A 22,274-nucleotide genomic window follows, 5' to 3' on the forward strand; every position below is an offset into this window, starting at 1 on the left:
CCAGGCTGGAGTGCGGTGGCGCGATCTCGGCTCACTGCAACCTCCCCCTCCCGGGTTCAAGCAATTCTCCTGCCTCAGCCTCCCTAGTAGCTGGGACTACAGGCTCGTGCCACCATGTCCAGTTAATTTTTGTATTTTTAGTAGAGACGGGGTTTCACCATGTTGGCCAAGATGGTATCCATCTCTTGACCTTGTGATCTGCCCGCCTCAGCCTCCCAAAGTGCTGGGATTATAGGCGTGAGCCACGGCTCCTGGCATGAATCTGTTTCAGAACTCGCTGCAGAAACCCCAACTTCCAGTCTGATGACAGCTCACCTGTCTAACTTCTCTGCCATTTTTTTTTTTTCCAGCTGCACAGAAGAGATCACAGAAGGAGTATGGAATGGAAGGGCTAACAGGAAAGTGTTTGGACAGTGGGTGTCGAGCAGTACTCTCAACGTGAGTGAAGCCTTAAGAGGGTTCCTGGTCAAGTGCTGTGCATACAATTCCCTTGGCACGTCTTGTGAGACGATCCTTTTAAACTCCCCAGGTACAACAGTTGCTATTGTAATACTTCGCCATCAGGAATTCCCCACTAGAAGTTCGTCCCCGTCGCTCACTTTTACTTGGGGAATTTTACAGGACACTCTAGGGCCAGTGCGTGAGGAAAGGTTTTTTGAGTCAGGCAAGAATTCCCAGACAGACTGTTTCGCAGGCTGGGGCAGAGTTCTGCTTGTGCCTTTGTGACTCACAGTGATGGGGAGAAGCAGAAACTCCCAGTGTGGTGAATCTCCAAGGACGGATCTCATGCTAGAGAAGCAGATTTCATCACTTGGAGTCTCTGTCATTTTCCTTTTGGTTAGCCTCCTTATTTGCCCTTAGCATGCTGTTTTACAATCTTTGGTTTGCTTTTTAGAGCCCTTCTAAGTTAAACAATTCTGAAACCTGGCCGCCCACCCTGAAAATTAGGAGCACCAACCTCCCAAAACTGACTTCTTCACTTTCATGTGAGACCTTCATAAAAGGGATATGAGCTTCTTTTTTTTCTCTGACTTGTGTATCCCATGGATTTAAAGGTCTAAATCCATGTAATTCTTTTTTTTTTTTTTTTCATTTGAGATGGAGTCTCGCTCTGTCGCTCAGGCTGGAGTACAGTGGTGATCTTGGCTCTCTGTAACCTCTGCCTCCAGGGTTCAAGCGATTCTCCTGCCTCAGCCTCCCGAGTACCGGGGCTTACAGGTGTCTGCCACCATGCCTGGCTAATTTTTGTATTTTTAGTAGAAACGGGGTTTTGCCATGTTGCCCAGGCTGGTCTCTAATTCTTGTCTCAAATGATCCCCCCACCTCAGCCTCCCAAAGTGTGGGGACTACAGGCGTGAGCCATTGTGCCTAGCCCAGAGGTAATTCTTGCAATCCTAGTGAATGGTTTCGAAGAATGGATTCAGAATAATTTGCAATTTTCTAGGAAGGAAACGTATCCTTTACAGGGACATTGCCTGGTTGTCTGTGGGGAGTAGAGTCTATGCAGAGTGCTTGTGAGAACTGAAAATGATTATTACCAGAACAGGATGTGAGAGATTATAATGAGCTGTCCGCTATTCACAATGTCACACAGGAATTCTTTTTTTTTTTTTTTTTTTGCAATTCTCCTGCCTTAGCCTCCCAAGTAGCTGGGGTTACAGGCATGTGCCACCACACCTGGCTAATTTTGTATTTTTTTTTTTTCACCTTATACCCAGATCTTCTTTTTTTTTTTTTTTGTTTGTTTGTTTTCAGAGGAAAAAAGAGAGAAAGAAAGAGAATAAAAAAAAAAGAAAAAGAAAAAAAAAGAATGAAGGAAAGGAAGGATGAGGGAGAGAGAACAGGGGTGTTGCTTTATTGCCCGGGCTAGAATGCAATCTAAAAATGGGTATGCCTGTAATTGTGTTTTGTAATAGAGACATAAAAAAAAAAATGAGGGAAGAAAATAATTAACAAGCAGCCAACCAATATTTCCTTTAAACCTATTAATAGGTGTGATGCGTCACACAGGGATTCTATTTCCTCTCTGAGTGACACTCTTTTGTTGCAGGCCCCTTCCCTTTCATCCAAGACATCTCATTCTACGCAACAATCGGGTTTTGTCTCCTCTTCATTGTTGTTTTAACCATGCTAATTTGTCACAAGTACAAAAAGGTAAAAGCAAAGGTAAAAATTCATTATTGTTTCCTCTATCTGCAGAGCCGCCTATTCCTAACTGACTCATCATTTCATCTCTGAAGCAATTTAGGTATGAAAGCCAGATGCAGATGGTACAGGTGACCGGCTCCTCAGATAATGAATACTTCTATGTGGATTTCAGAGAGTATGAATATGATCTCAAATGGGAGTTTCCAAGAGAAAATTTAGAGTTTGGTAAGAATGGAATGTGCCAAATGTCTCTGCAGCATTTCTTTTCCACTGGAAACATCTTTGAAATGCACACATTTATCTTTGCAGGGCAGGTACTAGGATCAGGTGCTTTTGGAAAGGTGATGAACGCAACAGCTTATGGAATTAGCAAAACAGGAGTCTCAATCCAGGTTGCCGTCAAAATGCTAAAAGGTACGGTATGGTGGAACGACAGCAACAAAGATGCACAAACATGGGAGGCACAGTTTCCCACCCATGCCTTCCTCTCTTTTCTGCCTTTGTAATGGTTCCTGTTTGCCATGTTTCAAGGCTAAAAATGGAGTAGATTGGGGTGAGTGTTAACTCAGTCACGAAACAAAATTCAAGTCATAAATACAAAACTCCACCTGTTCTTCCACTTCTCTCTTTGTTTATTTTTATTTTATTTTTGAGACAAGGTCTCGCTCTGTCACCTAGGCTGGAGTATAGTGCTGCGATCATGGCTCACTGCAGCCTCCACCCCTTGGGCTCAGGTGATTCTCTCCTCAGCCTCCTGAGCGGCTGGGGCTGTGGGTGCGCACCACCACGCTCAGCTAATTTTTGCTTTTTTGGTAGAGATGGGGTTTCACCATGTTGCCTAGGGTGATCTGGCATGCCTCAGCTCAAACTATCTGCCCGCCTTGGCCTCCCAAAGTGCTGGGATTACAGGCACGAGCCACTGTGCTGGGCCTATTTATTTTTTATAGGATTTGATATTTGGGGGTACTGTTGCCACAGGCAGAAGTTCTTTCTTACATTTGTGTTGTTGTTTTATTTTTAAAGAAAGGATCTTGCTCTGTTGCCAAGGCTAGAGTGCCGAGATCATGGCTCACTGCAGCCTCGACCTCCTTGACTAAAGCGATCCTCTCACCTCAGCCTCACAGGAGTGTGGCAAGATGATTAGCTAATTTTGTTTTTATTTTTTTTAGAAATGGTGTCTCACCATATTGCCCAGGCCAGTTGCAAACTCTTGGCTCAAATGAGGGTGGCTTGACCTCCTGAAGTGCTGGGATTAGAGGTGTGGGTTGAGAAAGACACTGGGTAGGAGAATAAATTGGGGCCCTTTGTATCCTGACTTCATTGCTCCATCCATTCCGATCTGGCATCCAGCCCCGAAGCTGGCCTTACCATTACCACCACTGATCCTGCAAAAGTACCTCCAGCTGGCTGTCTCGCTAAGGTCAACAGTGACCTGAAACCAAGTCGAATGGATGTTTTTCAGTCCTCACAGGACGTGGTTGTTCAGCACGAGCTGATGCTGCTGACTCTCCTTTCCATCCGGAAACGCTTTCTTTCTTTGGGTTCTGTGTCGCCATATTCTGGTTTTCCTCCCAGCTCTCTGCCTGCTTCTCAGTCCTGTGCTGGCTCATCTTCTTCCATCCAGCTTTTGTTGTTGTGGCTGTTTTGGGGACAGAGTCTTGCTCTGTCTCCCAGGCCGGAGTGCAGTGATGTGATCTCAGCTCACTGCAACCTCCACTTTCCAGGCTCAAGCCATCCTCCCACTTCAGCCTCCCAAGTAGGAGGGACTACAGGCATGCTCCAGCACGCCTGGCTAATTTTGTATTTTTGGTAGAGATGGGACTTCACCGCGTTGCCCGGGCTCCATGCAGCCTTTTATGGGGCATCCCTGCAGGCTTGCTCCTGGACCGCCTTGTGTTTTCGCTCCACAAACTCAGCACAGGCCATTCCCACTATGCCCATGACGTCCTCCCATACACCAACGGCCCCCATGCTTGCATCTCCCTTTGGAGCTTCAGGTTCGTATGTTAAGTGTTTGGATGTCTCAAAGTTCCCTTTAACGCAGTATACCCAAGGTGAATCCCCTTTGGGGATCACCCGTCTCTACTAAAAAGACAAAAATTAGCCGGGCATGGGGACAGGTGCCTGTAACCCCAGATACTCAGGAGGCTGAGGCAGGAGCATCGCTTGAACCCTGGAGGCAGAGGTTACAGTGAGCCGAGATCGCCACTGCCCTCCAGCCTGGGCGACAGAGCGAGACTCCATCTCAAATGCTGGCCCTGCACCAGGAGTCCTCTCTGTGACTGGTAATGAGTGCCAGTGAATAACCACGTTCCATATAGTTGGACACGCCAGAAGCCCGTGACTTTTCTTTGACATCATCCTCTTTCTAACACCCTGTGAGCTAATTCTATCAGGTTTCTGCTTAGTGTCTCTCAAATCTGTCCTCGTCCCTCCGTCTCTATTACCACCACCCTAGTTCAAAGCTCTCTCCTGGACTAAAGCTTCCAAAGCAGGTTCTCTGTATCCACTCTTGCCTCCCATTGGCTACTTCACGCTGAGGTCCAAGTGACAGTGACTAAAGGCTAAGCAGATCAGATGGCTTTCCTACTTCGCATTTCCTCCACCACCCTCATGACTGCGCCGCTGCCGCCTCCCCACCTCTTGCTCTCCGCTCCCCAGAGTGCTGGCCTTCTTTCAGTTCCCCCAGCACCGTCCTCCCACCCATTGTGGGGCCTTTGCACAAGTGCATCTTCCTGCTTCTGCTTCCCCTTTCACGCAGGTATCTCCCGCTGCTCTCCTCAGCTTAAACACCACTTCTTCTGGGAAGCCTTGTCTCACACCGCAGACAAGATTGAGGCCCTTGCAATGTGCAACATCAGCTCTCTGCAGGCTTTCCCCATCATTGTCATGACATCTGTGTTTAATATACAGTTGCTGCCCTATTTGTCCAGTAGCCGCTGTGCCTCATGAGGGCAGGGTCTGTGTCTGTGGCGCTGTGCTCTCTCCTTTCTTGACTTTTGCCCACTCTTTCACAACTGTCTGTACCATTCTCCTCCCCGTCCACCCGAATCACCTGGCCAGCTCCCATTTCTCTTCAGGACTCAGTTTAGACGTGGAATGCTCCTTTCGCTACTCCTCCAAGGCTAAGGTAGCTGTCCCTTTTGACCCTATAGCCCCCCTGCATGCCTTTGCCACGTTGCATTTTTTATTTTTCTTTTCTTTTTTTTTTTTTTGAGATACAGTCTCACTCTGTCACCCAGGCTGGAGTGCAGTGGAGTGATCATAGCTCACTGCAAGCTCGAAGTCCTGGGCTGAAGTGATCAACTGTCCTCAGCCTTTCCAGTAGCTGGAACTACATGCATGCACCATCAGGCGCAGCTAATTTTTATTTTATTTAATTAATTAATTTTTATTTTATTTTATTTTTTGAGATGGAGTTTTGCTCTTGCTGCCCAAAGTGGAGTGCAATGGCGCCATCTCAGCTCACTGTAACCTCCACCTCCCGAGTTCAAGCGATTCTCCTGCCTCAGCGTCCCAAGTAGCTGGGATTACAAGGATGTGCCTCCACGCCCAGCTCAATTTGTATTTTTAGTAGAGACCGAGCTTCACCACATTGGTTAGGCTGGTCTCGAACTCTTTGACCTCAGGCAATCTGCCCATCTCAGTCTCCCAAAGTGCTGGGTGTAATCAGGTGTGAGCCACTGTGCCCAGTCTTATTTTATTTTATTATTTTTAATTATTATTATTTTTTTTTGTAGAGATGGGGTTTCACCATGTTGGCCAGGCTGGTCTCAAACTCCTGATCTCAAGTGATGCGCCCACCTCGGCCTCCCAAATTGCTGGGATTACAGGCATAATCCACTATGCCCGGCCTATTTTATTTTTAAGTAGAGATGAGGTCTTGCTATTTTACCCAGGCTGGTCCTGAACTCTTGGGCTCCAGCAATTGTTCTGACTGCCTCGGCCTCCCAAGCTGTTGGGAGTGCAGGCGTGAGGACCTGCGTGCTTGCCTGCCACATTGCATTTACGGCATTGTGTTCTAATGGCTTAGTTACTTCCCTCCCTTCTCCAGGAGACTCCAAACTCCAGGAAGACAAGGGCTGTGTCTTGTTTATCTTTCATTCCCCAATGTCTAGGACATTGCCTCATACACAGTAAGAACTCAATAAATACTTGTTGAATGACTGAATGAAAGAGGCAATGGTATATGAAAGTGTTTAGAAGCAGCAAAGCATGCCAAAAAGTGTAAGATACTATTTTAGCCATGAGGAATAGGACATGAACAAGTGAAAGCCCTGAATCCCTGTCCAGCATGAAGCTGTAGACAGGATGTACTGGGGGTCCCAGTGCCCACAGGAAATCCCACCCCCAAGCCAAAATCTTGGAAACAAGAATATCCCCGAGAGCTTGCCCAAGATGAAATAGAGGATGTCCACACAGAAGAAGCCACTGTAAAGGTTAGAATGTCTTCCTGGACAAAATAATGGAATCTGGAAATCGAATCAAATCTTCACTGAATGAAAAGAAAAGTTACTATGTCTGGAAGAAGAAATCTGTTCACAGAGGGGTGGTTCCTGGAGCCTGGAGAGGGAAGTCCAGAGACCTTGCCCTTGCCCCTGTGGCTGCCCGGGCTGCCCTGACCAGCTGTACATCAGCAGCAATGACAGGAGCCCTGGGATTCCACAGTGACCTTCCTTACGCTGTGCTCCTAAGCCAGGTTATGAGTACAGTTTGCCGAGCTTTCTAGAATTTTCTCTAGAGAGAGAATGCATTGGCCAACCAATATGTTTTAGCCTGCTTGGCAGTTATATTACTCAATGTCAATTGATGGGTCTGCTGAGCACTTGGTAGTGGGAATTAGTCCTCTTTGACTGCCTCCCATTGGACTTGCTGGCAAATCTAACGTTCTAGACCTGAGGGCCGCGGGCTAGAGTCAACCACTCTCACTGACACCGCTATCTTATCTCTCTCTGACTACAACAGATCCAAGACTGCAAACAACAAAAAAAGTATGCTTCCCCTTTCTGTTAACTTGTACTGTGGAGGAAAAGCATGTGTTATTGTTTTGTTTGTTTCTTTTGAGGCCAACTGTAAGGATTTTTATTATGGTAGGTAGACGAAAGTCCGGTGGAAAGGCACATTACTACATTCAACATTTATGCTATAGTCTTTGGTTTGGTTTGGTTTTTTTGAAACAGGGTCTCACTCTGTCACCCAGGCTGAAGTGGTGCAGGGACTCGATCTTGGCTCACTGCAACCTTTGCCTCCCGGGTTTGAGCAATTCTCCTGCCTTAGCCTCTTGAGTAGCTCGAATTACAGGCACATGCTGGCACGCCCAGCTAATTTTTTGTATTTTTAGTAGAGATGGAGTTTCACCATGTTGGTCAGGTTGGTCTCGAACTTCTGACCTCAAGTAAGCCACCCACATTGGATTACTCATCAGAAAGACTGTAGTCTGATGACAGAGGGTGTTTGTTCTCTCTCTCTCTCTCTTTTAACTTCTTTGTCTTTTCTCAGTCACATTTGGCCTCTGAAAGTGTTGGTATTACAGGTGTGAGCCACCATGCCCGACCCTGTACTACAGTATGAATTCTGCCTTAGGCTGTGCACGGTGGCTCATACCTGTATTCCTGGCACTTTGGGAGGTGGAGGTGGGCGGATTGCTTGAGCCCAAGAGTTCGAGACCAGCCTGGGGAACATGGTGAGACCCCCCATCTCTACAAAAAACAAAAATTAACCAGGCGCGGGCCTGCGCTTGTAGTCCCAGTTACTTGGAGGGCTGAGGTAGGAGGATCACTTGAGCCCAGGAGGCAGAGTCTGCAGTAAGCCAAGTCGTGCCACTGCACTCCGGCCTGGGTGACAGAGTGAGACCTTGTGTCAAAAAAAAAAAAGAAAGAAAGAAAAAGAAAGAAAGGAAAGAAAAAGAAGAGAAATTCTGTCTTAAAACAGAGGATATTGTTTATTTATTTATTTATTTATTTAGAGATGGAGTTTTGCTATTGTCGCCCAGGCTGGAGTGCAATGGTGCGATCTTGGCTCACTGCAACCTCTGCCTCCCGGGTTCAAGCGATTCTCCTGCCTCAGCCTCTCAAGTAGCTGGGATTACAAGCACCTGTCTCCATGCCTGGCTAATTTTTGTATTTTTAGTAGCAATAAGGTTTTACCATGTTGATCAGGCTGGTCTTGAACTCCTGACCTCAAGTGATCCACCCACCTCAGCCTCCCAAAGTGCTGGGATTATAGGCATGAACCACCCCACCTGGCCTCTCTCATAATTTTGAATTTAAATAAATAATGCAGATTGACTCCGAGCTGAGAAAATTTTTGATTTATTTAATGACATAAAATGCCTTTTTACTTGAGTTTTATGTTTTTGTTTTGTTTTTTTTTTCTCTTTTTTTTTAAGATGGGGGTTTCACCATGATGGCCAGGCTGGTCTTGAACTCCTGACCTCAGGTGATCCACCCACCTTGGCCTCCCAAAGTGTTAGGATTACAAGCGTGAGCCACTGCGCCTGGCCGAGTTTTATGTTTTTAATGTTCCTTTCTTTGACAGAAAAAGCAGACAGCTCTGAAAGAGAGGCACTCATGTCAGAACTCAAGATGATGACCCAGCTTGGAAGCCATGAGAATATTGTGAATCTGCTGGGAGCATGCACGCTGTCAGGTAACCCACTTCCACGAAAATCTCATCAAAAAGACTGTAGCCTGATGACAGAGGATGTTTGTTCTCTCTCTCTCTCTTTTTAAATTTTTTGTCTTTTCTCAGTCACAGTGTGAGCTGTCAAACCCAAGAGGAAATAGACATTGAGCACTCTATAAATCAGAGGCGTCAAAATAAAGAATGCCTCATTCACCTGCTTTATGGGAATATAACACATAATTCTCACCTGCTTAAAAACAAGAACAACAACGTTGCAAGTAGATCTAGTGGTGTCTGTGCTTCTCCCCCAGCTCGGAAGCTGGCGCACAGGCGTGGTGAGAATGGCTACAGAGCCTGGCTACTGCTCTAGTTGGGCTGCTGCCAAATAAGGCACAGCTAGGATACCAGACTTCTCTGTGTGGCATGCCCTCTAATCCTCTCTCTTCTGCCTAGAAATACCCAAATGATGTGCCCAAGGTTCATTCTTTCTGCAGTGGCAGGCCTGTGGCTGGGACTAAAAGAAGGGAAAAAGAGGAAAGTGAACCTGAGAGAGGACTGGGAATATATTTCTCCCTCCTCAAGCAAACGGCAAATCAGCATATAGTTACCAACTGTTCGCCTATAATACACAGCAAACACATTACTTCCAGTTGCAAACTGGAGAATCCAAGAGGCCAATGGTATTGGTGAGGGCACGTGTATAGACAAAGGCCACAGAGAAAGTCAAGAAGATGCTGCTTTCAGAAGGAATTTGAGCAAAAGCTGAAACTGAATTTAAAGTATAAGAAGAGGCCAGGTGTGGTGGCTCACACCTGTAATCCCAGAACTTTGGGAGGCTGAGGCAGGTGGATCACGAGGTCAGGAGATCGTGACCATCCTGGCTAACATGGTGAAACCCCGTCTCTACTAAAATTACAAAAAATTAGTCGGGCTTGGTGGCGGGTGCCTGTAGTCCCAGCTACTCAGGAGGCTGAGGCAGGAGAATTGCTTAAACCCAGGAAGTGGAGGTTGCAGTGAGCCAAGATTGTGCCACTGCACTCCAGCCTGGGAGACAGAGCAAGACTCCATCTCAAAATTAAATTAAATTAAATTAAAATTAAAAAATAAAGTATAGGCTGGGCACAGTGGCTCATGCCTGTAATCCTAGCACTTTGGGAGACCAAGGTAGGTGGATCACCTGAGGTCAGGAGTTCAAGACCAGCCTGGCCATCAGGGTGAAACCCCATCTTAAAAAATAAATAAATAAAATAAAATATAAGAAGAGATAGGCTCAGTAAAAGTTGTACTGTCCTCAAGTTGGTAGAGAACTGAGCCCTCATAAGAGTATGTTGTCTGCTACATAGACTTCTGAAATAGCAGTGTGCTGTTTATATGCCTATAATTGAAACTGTAACTATTTCAGGACCAATTTACTTGATTTTTGAATATTGTTGCTATGGTGATCTTCTCAACTATCTAAGAAGTAAAAGAGAAAAATTTCACAGGACTTGGACAGAGATTTTCAAGGAACATAATTTCAGTTTTTACCCCTCTTTCCAATCACATCCGAATTCCAGGTAAGAGGCTGGGTCAGGGTTTCATAATTACACATCATACAATGTAGACAAAGTGTGCTGTTCAAACGTACTTCGTTGACCAGTTTCTAAAGGCATTGTGTGGTCTGTGGGCCCTGCAACCTAGAGATTTCCTAAATCTTTGCTATAGTTTCCCTGTTGACATGGAACAATGAGCCCCATCCCTTTCCTTCGATACAGTTACTATGGCTAAGCTAACCTCTCTCCACCCATGCCTGCATCGCACCCTACATACCTATATGGTTTGGGGAAAGGTGCATGACTCAGTCTTTCAGGATACCTGGTTGCCACACAGGTATTGGTAGAAAGAATGAAGACTTTTCCCAAAGTCCTTAACATATTCAAAGAGAATAGCTTAGGTCCTGGGACTACTGTGCAAAAGAACACTGAACTCAAGTTGGATTCTAAAATATTAGGATGAATTGATTGACACAGTAAAGTAACTCTGTCTCTGTGCTCTGCATTTATCCTCCGCATCTGTGGGGACCCTGAGAGACGCTTGGTTCTGCAGGGATTTATTGCTTTAGCGTGCATAAATGAGGGCTGTAGGAGTTTGCTGGGATCTCCTCGTCATCCTTGAACTTTCTTACTAATTACTTGGATGTGATGGCTTTTTTTTTTTTAATGAGTTTTGCAATTTGTTGCCCAGGCTGGAGTGCAGTGACATGGTCTCCACTCACTGCAACCTCCACCTCCTGGGTTCAAGCAATTCTCCTGCCTCAGCCTCCTGAGTAGCTGGGATTACAGGCATGTGCCACCACGCCTGGTTAATTTTTGTATCTTTAGTAGAGACAGGGTTTCACTATGTTGGCCAGGCTGGTCTCGAACTCCCAATCTCAGGTGATCCGCCTGCCTCAGCCTCCCAAAGTGCTGAGATTACCGGCGTGAGCCACCACACTGGGCCTGAGCATGATGGCTTTGTAGCACCTTTCTCTGAATTGATTCACAGACATTCTGATGGAAGCATTCTTTTTTTTTTGAGACAGAGTTTTGCTCTGTTGCCCAGGCTGGAGTCCAATGGCACGATCTTGGCTCACTGCAAACTCTGCCTCCTGGGTTCAAGTGATTCTTCTGCCTCAGCCTCCTGAGTAGCTAAGATTACAGGCATATGCCACCATGCCCAGCTAAGTTTTGTATTTTTAGTAGAGATGGGGTTTCACCATGTTGGTCAGGCTGGTGTTGAACTCCTGACCTCAGATGATCCACCTGCCTCGGCCTCCCAAAGTTCTCAGATTACAGGTGTGAGCCACCGCACCTGGCCAAGCGTTGGCGCATTCCTATTTCCCTGCTTGTGTGGAAGCTTTCCCTTATTCTGAAGGTGTATTTGTTTGTTGGAGACTTTTTTCCTTACCAGGGCTTTTTAGGGATGCATTTGACAGTCCCAGCTTTGTTTTCTTAAAATGTAAGTTTTAGTGCAGACCTCTGGGCTTCAAGGTCTGAGACAGAGACCCAGTGTCTTAAAGCCACCAGGCCCCCCGGAGATCCCCATGCATGCCCACGTGCAGTTGCCCTTAACCTGTGTGTGCCCGTCACACCAGTCCCCCCCTTTGCACTCATTTCTCAGATCATCGTTTAGAAATGAGAACTCTATAAAGCCACCCACATTCTGGAACAGAGGAGCTACCCTACTGAGTCAGATGTGTGTGACCAGCACCTACTGGTCAGTACTTGGCCCTTTGGATTCATTCTGTTCACTGGAATATTAAATATATCGAAATTATTCCTTTTGGAATATCTATGGTCTGAAGGCATGAAGCCATTTCCTAAAGATATGTAAATTGTGAATTGGGTTAAACTCGTATATTGGAATAAATTGAATCATGATCTAGTTATAATACATACAGAACTCCTCAGGGAAGAATTTTTATATACCTTAAAAGAGATTTGTATTATTGCTAATTATTAATTTCACAGTAAAAGGAAATGAGCCTTACAAAGGCAAAATGGAAAAAAGAAGGATGGCAAAATGTCGACAGGACTCCCGGGAAGATCTGTATTATGTGAGGGAAAGTGGGCTGAGTTCAGAAACCAAAGAATGAGATCGATGTGAGTCCTGGTTCCACTCAAATCATATTTATCTCACTGCGCCCAATTTCTCTTTTATAAAGTGTGACTTTAACACCCATCTTGTAGGTTGTGGCAAGGATTGATTGAGGTCCTTTTTGAACTGTAAGATTCTATACGGAAAACAAGGATTACTTTTGTCTTAGACTGGCAATCCCAATTATACAGATGTTTTTAATATACACAACAAGTAGACAAATGGATGGTGTGCTTTTAATTTAAAAGTCAGTTTATAACTGGAATCCATTTATTTGATGAATTATATTTTTAAAATAAAATATCTGCTGAGAAGAAGAATGTAAATAATGAAAAAACAATTTTTTTTTAACAGCATGCCTGGTTCAAGAGAAGTTCAAATACACCAGGACTCGGATCCGATCTCAGGGCTTCATGGGAATTCATTTCACTCTGAAGGTAATATTTTATTCTAAGTAGCAGCACTTTAGAATGGAAATGAATGCCAAAGTTTTATGTTAGCTATTTTTTTAAAGTGTGTAACACAAAAGCATTTTAAAATTTGTTCATGTCGGCTGTCGCCGCCGCCCACCAACCGGCCCCCCGGGTTCCCTCAGCCCAGCCTGGTCCAGCCCGGTTCCCGGGAGGATGAAGTTCGTGTACAAAGAAGAGCATCCGTTCGAGAAGCGCCGCTCTGAGGGCGAGAAGATCCGAAAGAAATACCCGGACCGCGTGCCGGTGATAGAAGAGGCTCCCAAAGCTCGGATAGGAGACCTGGACAAAAAGAAATACCTGGTGCCTTCTGATCTCACAGTTGGTCAGTTCTGCTTCTTGATCCGGAAGCGAATTCATCTCCGAGCTGAGGATGCCTTGTTTTTCTTTGTCAACAATGTCATTCCACCCACCAGTGCCACAGTGGGTCAACTTTACTAGGAACACCATGAAGAAGACTTCTTTCTGTACATTGCTTATAGTGACGAAAGTGCCTACGGTCCGTGAAGCCGCTGCCCCTGAGCTGGAGGGGGCTCTCATTCTACAAAGAGAGAGGTGGCCTCCCTTTCTTGACTTCCTCCTCCTTCAAGCTCAAATACCACCTCCCTTATTCAGGACCGGCACTTCTTAACTTTTGAGGCTTTCTCTCCAGCCTCTCTTAGGAGGGGTAATGGTGGAGCTGGCATCTTCTACCTCTCCCTTCTCCTTTCTTCCCCTTTCTCTGCCCACCTTTCCCATTCTGCTTTAGACTCTTGATTGTCAGTCTCTGTCACATCTAGTGATTGTTTTGGTTTCTGTTCCCTTTCTGACTGCCCAAGGGGCTCAGAACCCCAGCAATATCTTCCTTTCACTATCTTCTTTTTTGGGGGTAGTTGGAAGGGACTGAAATTGTCGGGGGAAGGTAGGAGGCACATCAATAAAGAAGCAACCACCAAGCTGGAAAAAAAAAAATTTGTTCATGTCAGAGGATAGCTAACAGCCACAGTTTGTATGTTGAAGATTTTAAGTCAACATTGAACTAATAAACACTGAGGACTATTTTATTTGGTCAGGTTATTCATTTAAAGTCATATATTAATTAGAGCCTTCTTATTACCTGATAAATGGAAGAGATAATGAGCTCTGAAGTTATATAAAATTTGGATTAACTAAACTGGCCAAGGTTGTTCACGCCTGTAATCCCAGCACTTTGGGACGTCAAGGCAGGCGGATCACCTGAGGTTGGGAGTTTGAGATCAACCTGAACAACATGGAGAAACCCTGTCTCTACTAAAAATACAAAATTAGCTGGGCGTGGTGGTGCATGCCTATAATCCCAGCTACTCGGGAGGCTGAGGCAGGAGAATCGCTTGAACCTGGGAGGCAGAGGTTGCGGTGAGCCGAGATTGCACCACTGCACTCCAGCCTGGGTGACAAGAGAGAAAGCCTGTCTAAAAAAAAAAAAAAAAAAAAAAAAAAAAAAAAAAAAAAAAAAAAAAAAAAGAATTTGGATTAACTTCTGCTTACTTCGCTTTCTGACTGGATGACTTTGGACAAGTTATGTGACCACCAGAATCACAATTTTTTAATTTATAAAATAGGCCTAACACTACCTTCCTGACAGGACTGTTAGAAGGAGTAAATGAGGAGCTGGGTGCAGTGGCTCATGCCTGTAATCCTAGCACTTTGGGAGACCGAGGCAGGCAGATCACCTGAGGTTAGAAGTTCAAGACTAGCCTGGCCAACATGGCGAAACCCTGTATCTACTAAAAACAGAAAAATTGGCTGGGCTTGGTGGCACATGCCTGTAATCCCAGCTACTCAGGAGGCTGAGGCAGGAGGATCGCTTGAACCCAGGGGGTGGAGGTTGCAGGGAGCCGAGATTGCACCACTGCATTCCGGCCTGGGCGACAGAGTGAGACTTCAACTCAAAAAAAAAGGGGGAGTAAATGGAAGAATATGAAATGCACAGTTTATAAAATGGGATAGACAGAAATACAGTTTATAAAATGGGATAGACACTCAATTAATATTAATTATTTTCCCAGTGTGACAGTCCTACCTAGTGCAGAGGAGAGGTATCTAAAACTCCTGACTAATCAATCAGGAGCTCATCAGCCATCAGAGCAGTTCCAAAGTTTATCTCTAACCAAAACAAGCTTCCAGTGACCCTTTGTAGGCAGCATAAACAGGTCAGCTACAACTGCAGGGGAGATAATGCCATAGCTTCATGTGTACGCCTCAGCACCTCCCCTAACTGTGGCTTGAATAATCTCCCGAGAGAATTAATAAGGCAACTTCTTAGAGTTTTGGCAAAAGTGAAGACTGGCTCTATTTTACAGATGAAATTGAATATGAAAACCAAAAAAGGCTGGAAGAAGAGGAGGACTTAAATGTGCTTACATTTGAAGACCTTCTTTGCTTTGCATATCAAGTTGCCAAAGGAATGGAATTTCTGGAATTTAAGTCGGTAAGCTCCTTTTAAAGAAAAAAACAAACCAAAAAAAGATTTGAAAAGATATGCTTATGTATTTTTTTCTTGTTTATTTTAACTTGTATCCCTTAAAGTCTGTCTTTTCTCCCCGTTTGCTGTTGGAGCCACCTAAAATGTTAACTTTGGCTTTTGGCTAATTGTAGCATAATGGCTTGGGATCCCTTGCGCGGTCACAGCCAGCACAGCTCTCCCAGGCTACACAGAGTCCCCTGACGCTTCCAGCACTGAGGGTCGACATAGGAAGTCCTCAGAAATCCTTCCTCAAAACAAAGCGTAGCATTGTCAGTCCCTTTCTGAACCGCAGTTCAGGCTGTGTCCTGCATGTGGGCATTCACCCAGGGGAGGAGTGGAGGCTGAAACCCAGCCAGCCACCCTGAGTGTCTTTGTCTAATCCGCACCCTATGTGCTGTGGGCTGGCGGCGGCCTGCAGGCTCCCTCACTGCCTCCTCTGTTGCTAACCCCAGATCCATCCGGGCTGTGTTGATAAGGCCCTGGAGCCCTCCTTGAACCATGGCCTCTGCCCCAATTCTGTGTTCTTTCTGAACTACCTTTCTGCTCGCTGTTCTCTGTGATTTCAAACGTCTGCTGCCTATAAGCAGATCACAGCCGGCCATCTGGTTCCCTTCCTTCCTCGTTTGCTTGCCTTTCATTATAACTTCTCTTTATTTTCCAAAATTCTTCCCTCTCATTTTTCTTACAGTCTTCTAATCTCCTTCTCCTGCTCTCCTCCACTTCCTTCCGTTTGCCTCTTGTCTCCTCTTTGCTCTCTGAATTTGGAAAGACTACTTTTCAATTGTATTTTGTTTTTTCTTTTCTTTTTTTTTTTTTTTTGGAGACAGAGTTTCGCTCTGTCATCCAAGCTGGAGTGCAGTGGTACGATCTCTGCTCACTACAATCTCCGCCTCCTGGGTTCAAGCAATTCTCATGCCTCAGCCTCCCGAGTAGCTGGGACTACAGGTATGCAACAACATGCCTGGCTAATTTTTTGTATTTTAGTAGAGATGGGGTTTCACCATGTTGTCCAGGCAGGTCTCGAACTCCTAGCTCAAGCAATTAGCCCACCTCGGCCTCCCAAAGTGCTAGGATTATAGGTTTGAGCCATTGCACCCGGCCTGTATTTTATTTTTTCTTTAAAAAATTACTGTCTCAACCAGACATTCATGGTGTGTGTCTGTAGTTCCACTGACTTGGGAGGCCAAGGTGGGAGGATTGCTTGAGCCCAGGAGTTGGAAGTTGCAGTGAGCTAGGACTGCACCACTGCACTCCATCTGGGTGACAGAGCAAGACCCTTTCTCTAAAAAATAAAAAACAGGCTGGGCACAGTGGTGCACATCTGTAAGCCCAGTGCTTTTGGAGGGAAGCCCAGGAGTTCCAGGCTGCAGTGAGCTATGACTATACCACTGCACTCTAGGCTGTCTATTCAAAATAGTAACGAAATCACCTTAAAAGTGATAACAATGCAAGTTTTTTTTTTCTCTAATTTTTTTTTTTTTTTAAATAAAGACGGGGTTTCACCATGTTGGTCAGGCTGTTCTTAAACTCCTGACCTCAGGTGATCCACCCGCCTTGGCCTCCAAAGTGCTTGGATTACAGGCGTGAGCCACCACACCCGGCCGAAAATAATACAAGTTATAAAAAATACTGTCACAATAATATTTCCTCACTTCTCAACTGAGAGGCACATTCTTCTCTTCATCTCCCCCCACCTGCTGTTTGGATTCTTCTTTTTCATGCATCTTGCCCACCTGAGTCTTTATCTCTTTCACTTACACATCTACATGTGCAATCCTGCTTTCACAAGCCTCTTTTTATTATTAATTTTTTGAGATGATGTCTTGTTCTGTTGCCCAGGCTGGAGTGCAGTGACATGATCTCAGCTCACTGCAACCTCTGCCTCCCAGGTCAAGCGATCCTCCTGCCCTAGCTTCCCAAGTAGCTGGGATTGCAGGTGTGCACGGCTACACCTGGCTGATTTTTTGTATTTTTGCAGGGACAAGGTTTCACTATGTTGGCCAGACTGGTCTCTAACTCCTGACCTCAAGTGATTTGCCCACCTCAGCCTCCCAAAGTGCTGGGATTACAGGTGTGAGCCACCACGCCTGGCCCACAAACAGCTTTATAGATGTGGGAGAGCACCTACTTAGATTGTGTGGCCTGGTTTACTGCCCATAGTTAGGTAAATACTCAAAGTACTCCCAACTGGCAGTCAAGGGGCGCTGGTTCCCTTCAACCTCAGGCTTGTAATAATATGAATTTTTGAAAAACATCCAGTATCTTTTTTTTTTTTAAGACTCAGTCTCCCTCTTGTGCAGCAGGCTGGAGTGCAATGGTGTGATCTTGCCTCACTGTAACCTCTGCCTCCTGGGTTCAAGCAATTTTCCTGCCTCAGCCTCCCCAGTAGCTGGGATTACAGGCACCTGCCACCATGCCCAGCTCATCTTTGTATTTTTAGTAGAGGCGGGGTTTCACCATATTGGCCAGGCTGGTCTCGAACTTCTGACCTCAGGTGATCCGCCTGCCTTGGCCTCCCAAAGTGCTGGGATTACAGGTGTGAGCCACCGCACCCGGCCAGAACATCTAGTTCCTTAAGCCCTCTACCCTTTTATCTTCACATGAGGCCTCCCCTTTGAATCATGTGTGTCACTGTCCGCTGCTTGTCTCTCACACCTCCCCCCGATACTCCTCTGGGCACCCCTCAATTTCCTGTGTAGCCCTTGACTTTATCAGACATTTGTTGAGCCCAAACTATGTGTCAAGCACTGCACTAGATGCTGGAGATACAGAATCAGTTATGACGTGACTCCTGGGCTCCAAGGTCTTATGAGCGATGGAGGAGACAGAGCCAAGCAGACAGGCAGGTCAGAGATGACACTGTGGCCCGGCCCAGTACTCACGCCTGGAATCCCAGCACTTTGGGAGGTCGAGAGGTGGCTTGCTTGAGGCCAAGTGTTCAAGACCAGCCTGGCCAGCATGGCGAAACCCCATCTCTACTAAGAATACAAAAAATAGCTGAGCACGGTGGTGCACGCCTATAATCCCAGCTACTTAGCAGGCTGAGGCCCAAGAATCACTTGAACTGGGAAGCAGAGGTTGCAGTGAGCTGAGATTGCACCACTGCACTCCAGCCTGGGCGACAGAGTGAGTCTGTCTCGAAAAATAAAACAAATTAAAAAAAAAAAAGATGAAGTGCTATAATTGAAGTAAGTTCTGGGAACCCAGGGGAGGGACCTATACAGCAGACCTGGCTGGGGGAGGGGGAGATGGAGTGGAAGAGGCTTTCTGAAGGAGCACGTGCTTCATGCTCAGACTGATGGAGATTTTTGAAGGAAAAGGAAAACCAGCAGGGAATGTGAGATAGGATAGGGAGCATGGAATCAGCAGTTCTTTTTGGATAAAGGTAATGAGTTGGACATACTGAATGTGAGGTGCGTGCCTGGGGCAACCAAGTAGGGCTTGGTCTAGCAGACACCTGGACACTCCTGCCTGAAGCTCGGGAGAAATGTTTGGGTTGGAAATAGGGATGTGGGTGATGGTAGTTGCATTCCTAGGTTTGGATGAAATGGCTTGAATGAGGGTGTGGGATGCAAGGATGCCCTCAGCCATGAGAACAGGCTCATGCACAAAGCCCCTAAGGGTGACGGGAGCAGGCAGAGCAGTGGGAAGAAAGCAGGAGTAAGCCGTGTGCAGCGTGCCCAGAAGGAAGGAGCAGAAGCAGGAGGGGCTGGCCAACAGCACCAGATGCCACAGAGAGGTCCTGTCAGATCCAGACTGGGTGCTGTGCCAGTCAGTGCGGGTCTTGGCCAGAGCAGCTTGGGCACACAGGCAGGAGGAGGAGGCGGGTTGCAGAGCTGGGGGTCAAGTGTGCAAAGTGCAAGTAGATGGCACTGAAAAAACTGGGTATGGAGGAGGGAGCTCTAGAGGGGCTGTGGCACCGGGCTGTTCGTGTTTCGTTTATTTATTTATTATTTTTATTTACTTTTTCTTTTATTTTTCAAAGATGAAAGAGTGTTCATTGAACCTTTGCTGCTAATGCCCTGCTCCGCTTCCGATCTTTCTTTGTAAAATTCATTTTCTTGCCAGACCACTTGGATTAACGTCCTGACATCTCTCAGCTCAGGGACTCCTTCTAATTCCACTTCAGTGAACCTCTCCAAACTCATTTTTAGCTTTTTGTAATTCTGACTATTTCCTTCGATATTACTCCATTTTATTCCTAAAGTGCTTTTCCAGTCAGAAGACAGTTGCTATTTCTCACACCCACAAGAAAAGTGCTGGAGGACAGCCTCTGAGATTCCCTCTGGAGGCTTGGGGGCAGGGGGTGAGCCCTGTTGGGGAGCCTCTTACTTATGCCCGGGATCTGCAAAAGATCCACTCCTCTTTGGCCTTTGGGGATGCTTCAGAAGGAGCACAAATAACTACAGCCACCATAGGTGCAGAATTGGGTCACCTGTGTTCCCTTTGTTTGCTACACATCATCATGACCGCCCACGGCCTATTAAAGATAAGAGACCTTCCATCTTATTGAACATGAGCCTAGAAGAAAGCTTGCACTCCAGGATAATGTACATCACAGTAGATAACACTCTGGTATCATTTTTGACAGTGTATTCACAGAGACCTGGCCGCCAGGAACGTGCTTGTCACCCACGGGAAAGTGGTGAAGATATGTGACTTTGGATTGGCTCGGGACATCATGAATGATTCCAACTATGTTGTCAGGGGCAATGTGAGGCTGCCATTTCCTACTTATTTTTATGCTGCTATTTTGTGTTTTGTCTTTATCGTGGTAAACATCTGCACTCACTGTGGTGCATTTCTGATTTATGGTAACATCAAAAAAACCCTCACAGCTGTCTGCTTACTTATGCTTACAAGGTTGTTCTGCAGCTTCAGTGAATCTTCCATCTATAACAAAAGCTGAGCAATATAGCATCACATCTGTCCTTGGGCTAGCTAGTCAGAGTAGATTGGATAGGGGCCTTTGAGTGCAATCCTCACTTTTAAAAGCCCAGAATCTCAATACTGGCACATAGTTCAGTTACTTAGCTATAAAGTGATTATTGAGTTATGTTTTCAATTATGTGAAAAGTTAATGTCACAATAAAGCATTTTTAAAAATATACAACATATAAATACATACAAAATGTTAAAGCTAAATACTTAAATATGAATTAATGAATATTTGTCATCCTTCTACTGTTAACACAGAAGACCTAAAACATGAGTGAATTGGCCAGGCACGGTGGCTCACACCTGTAATTCCAGCACCTTGGGAGGCCAAGGCGGGCAGATCATGAGGTCAGGAGTTCGAGACCAACCTGACCAACATAGTGAAACCCCATCTCTACTAAAAATACAAAAATTAAGGCATGGTGGTGCTTGCCTGTAATCCCACCTACTCAGGAGGCTGAGGCAGGAGAATCGCTTGAACCTGGGAGGCGGAGGTTGCAATGAGCCGAGATCACACCATTGAACTCCAGCCTGGGCAACAGAGCGAGACTGTGTCTCAAAACAAACAAACAGCGAGTGAATTGACTTGTTAATAAAAAACTAAGGACAGATGGATGACAAAATTGTGTAGTTGAAAAAGTGTGTTTTTAAAGAATTACCAACACCTGTCTGGGTGCTGGTGGCTCACGCCTTTAATCCCAGGCACTTTGAGAGGCCAAAGTGGGAGGATTGCTTGAGCCCAGGAGTTCAGGACCAGCCTGTGCAACATGGTGAGACACTCACTGTCTCTATAAAAAATAAAACACTAGCTGGATGTGGTGGCACCCACCTGGGCTCAAGTGAACCTTCCACTCAGCTACTTGGGAGGCTGAAGTGGGAGGATCAGTTGAGCCCAGGAGGTTGAGGCTGCAGTCAGCTGTGATTATGCCACTGCGCTCCAGCCTGGGCAGCAGAATGAGACCCTGTCCCAAAAAAGAATTCCCTAGCTGTGAAATAATAATAATAATATTAAATGCTGATATAGTGCTTACTATGTGTTAAGCATCTAAGTGCCTTATGCACATTCATTCATTTATTCCTCAGAGTACCCACTTGGAAACTGAGGCACAGAAAAGCAACCTGCTCATGATTACACAGCATGTGGACTTGAACATGAATAGTCTAGCCCTGAGTCTGTGCTAACCACCATGTTATAGTGTTTCCCATAAGGGTTATGCACTTACCTCATAGCGTTGATGTGGGAAAAAACCAATAAAACCAACATGAAAGCACCTTGTCCAGGGTAAACATCCAGTATATGTGAAAAGTCAAATTAAACTCTATTCCCACTAGAATCAAATCATCATTTAGTTGATTTATGATCTGCTCCTAGTCATCATAGACTGCGCATATGTGGTCATTCAGTTTCTACCCTACCAGCTGGTTGTCTCTTATGTGGGAAAGTGAATTCCATTTGGAACCACAATTAATTTCTTTAATTAATCAAATTAACTGGACTAGCCTGCTTGAATCACTAGCTCATCAGTTTGCATAGGATTTAAAAGAGGGTTTACTTGTCAGATTAAGCATGTGCTGATTAAACATGTGCTGTGAAGGGCTCCCCAACTCACGAAAAAGAAAATCAATGTGAAGCTCTGCCCCGGTCACCTACCCATCTTGTGTCTTGATTCTAATCTGAGACTATACTAAGTCAAAACCCCCTTTCATGCTAGTGGAAATTATTAAGGCCACAGAAGCCAGACTGGTATCATTTCTGCAAGTGATGACGTGGGCTCCCCTCCTGACATTCTTGTGGACGCCATTTCCACTAAAAGTCTTCCAAGAAATGCTTTTTTTTTTTAAGACTGTCTCGCTCTGTTGCCACGCGCCAGGCTGGAGTACAGTGGCGCAATCTCGGCTCACTGCAATCTCCGCCTCCTGAGTTCAAGCAGTTCTCCTGCCTCAGCCTCCCTAGTAGCTGGGACAACAGGTGCACGCCACCACTCCCAGCTAAT

General features: G+C 45.7%; 2 protein-coding genes across 2 annotated transcripts in view; both read left to right on the forward strand.

The window, feature by feature from the left end:
- FLT3 (fms related receptor tyrosine kinase 3) overlaps window positions 1-22,274 on the forward strand; it is a 101,642-nt gene that overhangs the window by 65,892 nt on the left and 13,476 nt on the right. The window contains exons 11-19 of the mRNA XM_037741704.1: window positions 223-529; window positions 2,051-2,154; window positions 2,241-2,373; window positions 2,458-2,562; window positions 8,686-8,796; window positions 10,175-10,328; window positions 12,742-12,824; window positions 15,179-15,306; window positions 19,934-20,056. Coding sequence (XP_037597632.1) covers window positions 223-529; window positions 2,051-2,154; window positions 2,241-2,373; window positions 2,458-2,562; window positions 8,686-8,796; window positions 10,175-10,328; window positions 12,742-12,824; window positions 15,179-15,306; window positions 19,934-20,056 — 1,248 coding nt within the window. The remainder of the gene's footprint in view (window positions 1-222; window positions 530-2,050; window positions 2,155-2,240; window positions 2,374-2,457; window positions 2,563-8,685; window positions 8,797-10,174; window positions 10,329-12,741; window positions 12,825-15,178; window positions 15,307-19,933; window positions 20,057-22,274) is intronic.
- Window positions 12,942-13,796, forward strand: LOC108310465 (gamma-aminobutyric acid receptor-associated protein-like). Its single transcript, XM_037741688.1, has one exon. It carries the CDS (start codon window positions 13,014-13,016, stop codon window positions 13,296-13,298), a length of 285 nt encoding a protein of 94 aa, XP_037597616.1. The 5' UTR covers window positions 12,942-13,013; the 3' UTR covers window positions 13,299-13,796.

Source organism: Cebus imitator, unplaced genomic scaffold (assembly GCF_001604975.1).
Source record: "Cebus imitator isolate Cc_AM_T3 unplaced genomic scaffold, Cebus_imitator-1.0 Scaffold103, whole genome shotgun sequence".
NCBI lineage: Eukaryota > Metazoa > Chordata > Mammalia > Primates > Cebidae > Cebus > Cebus imitator.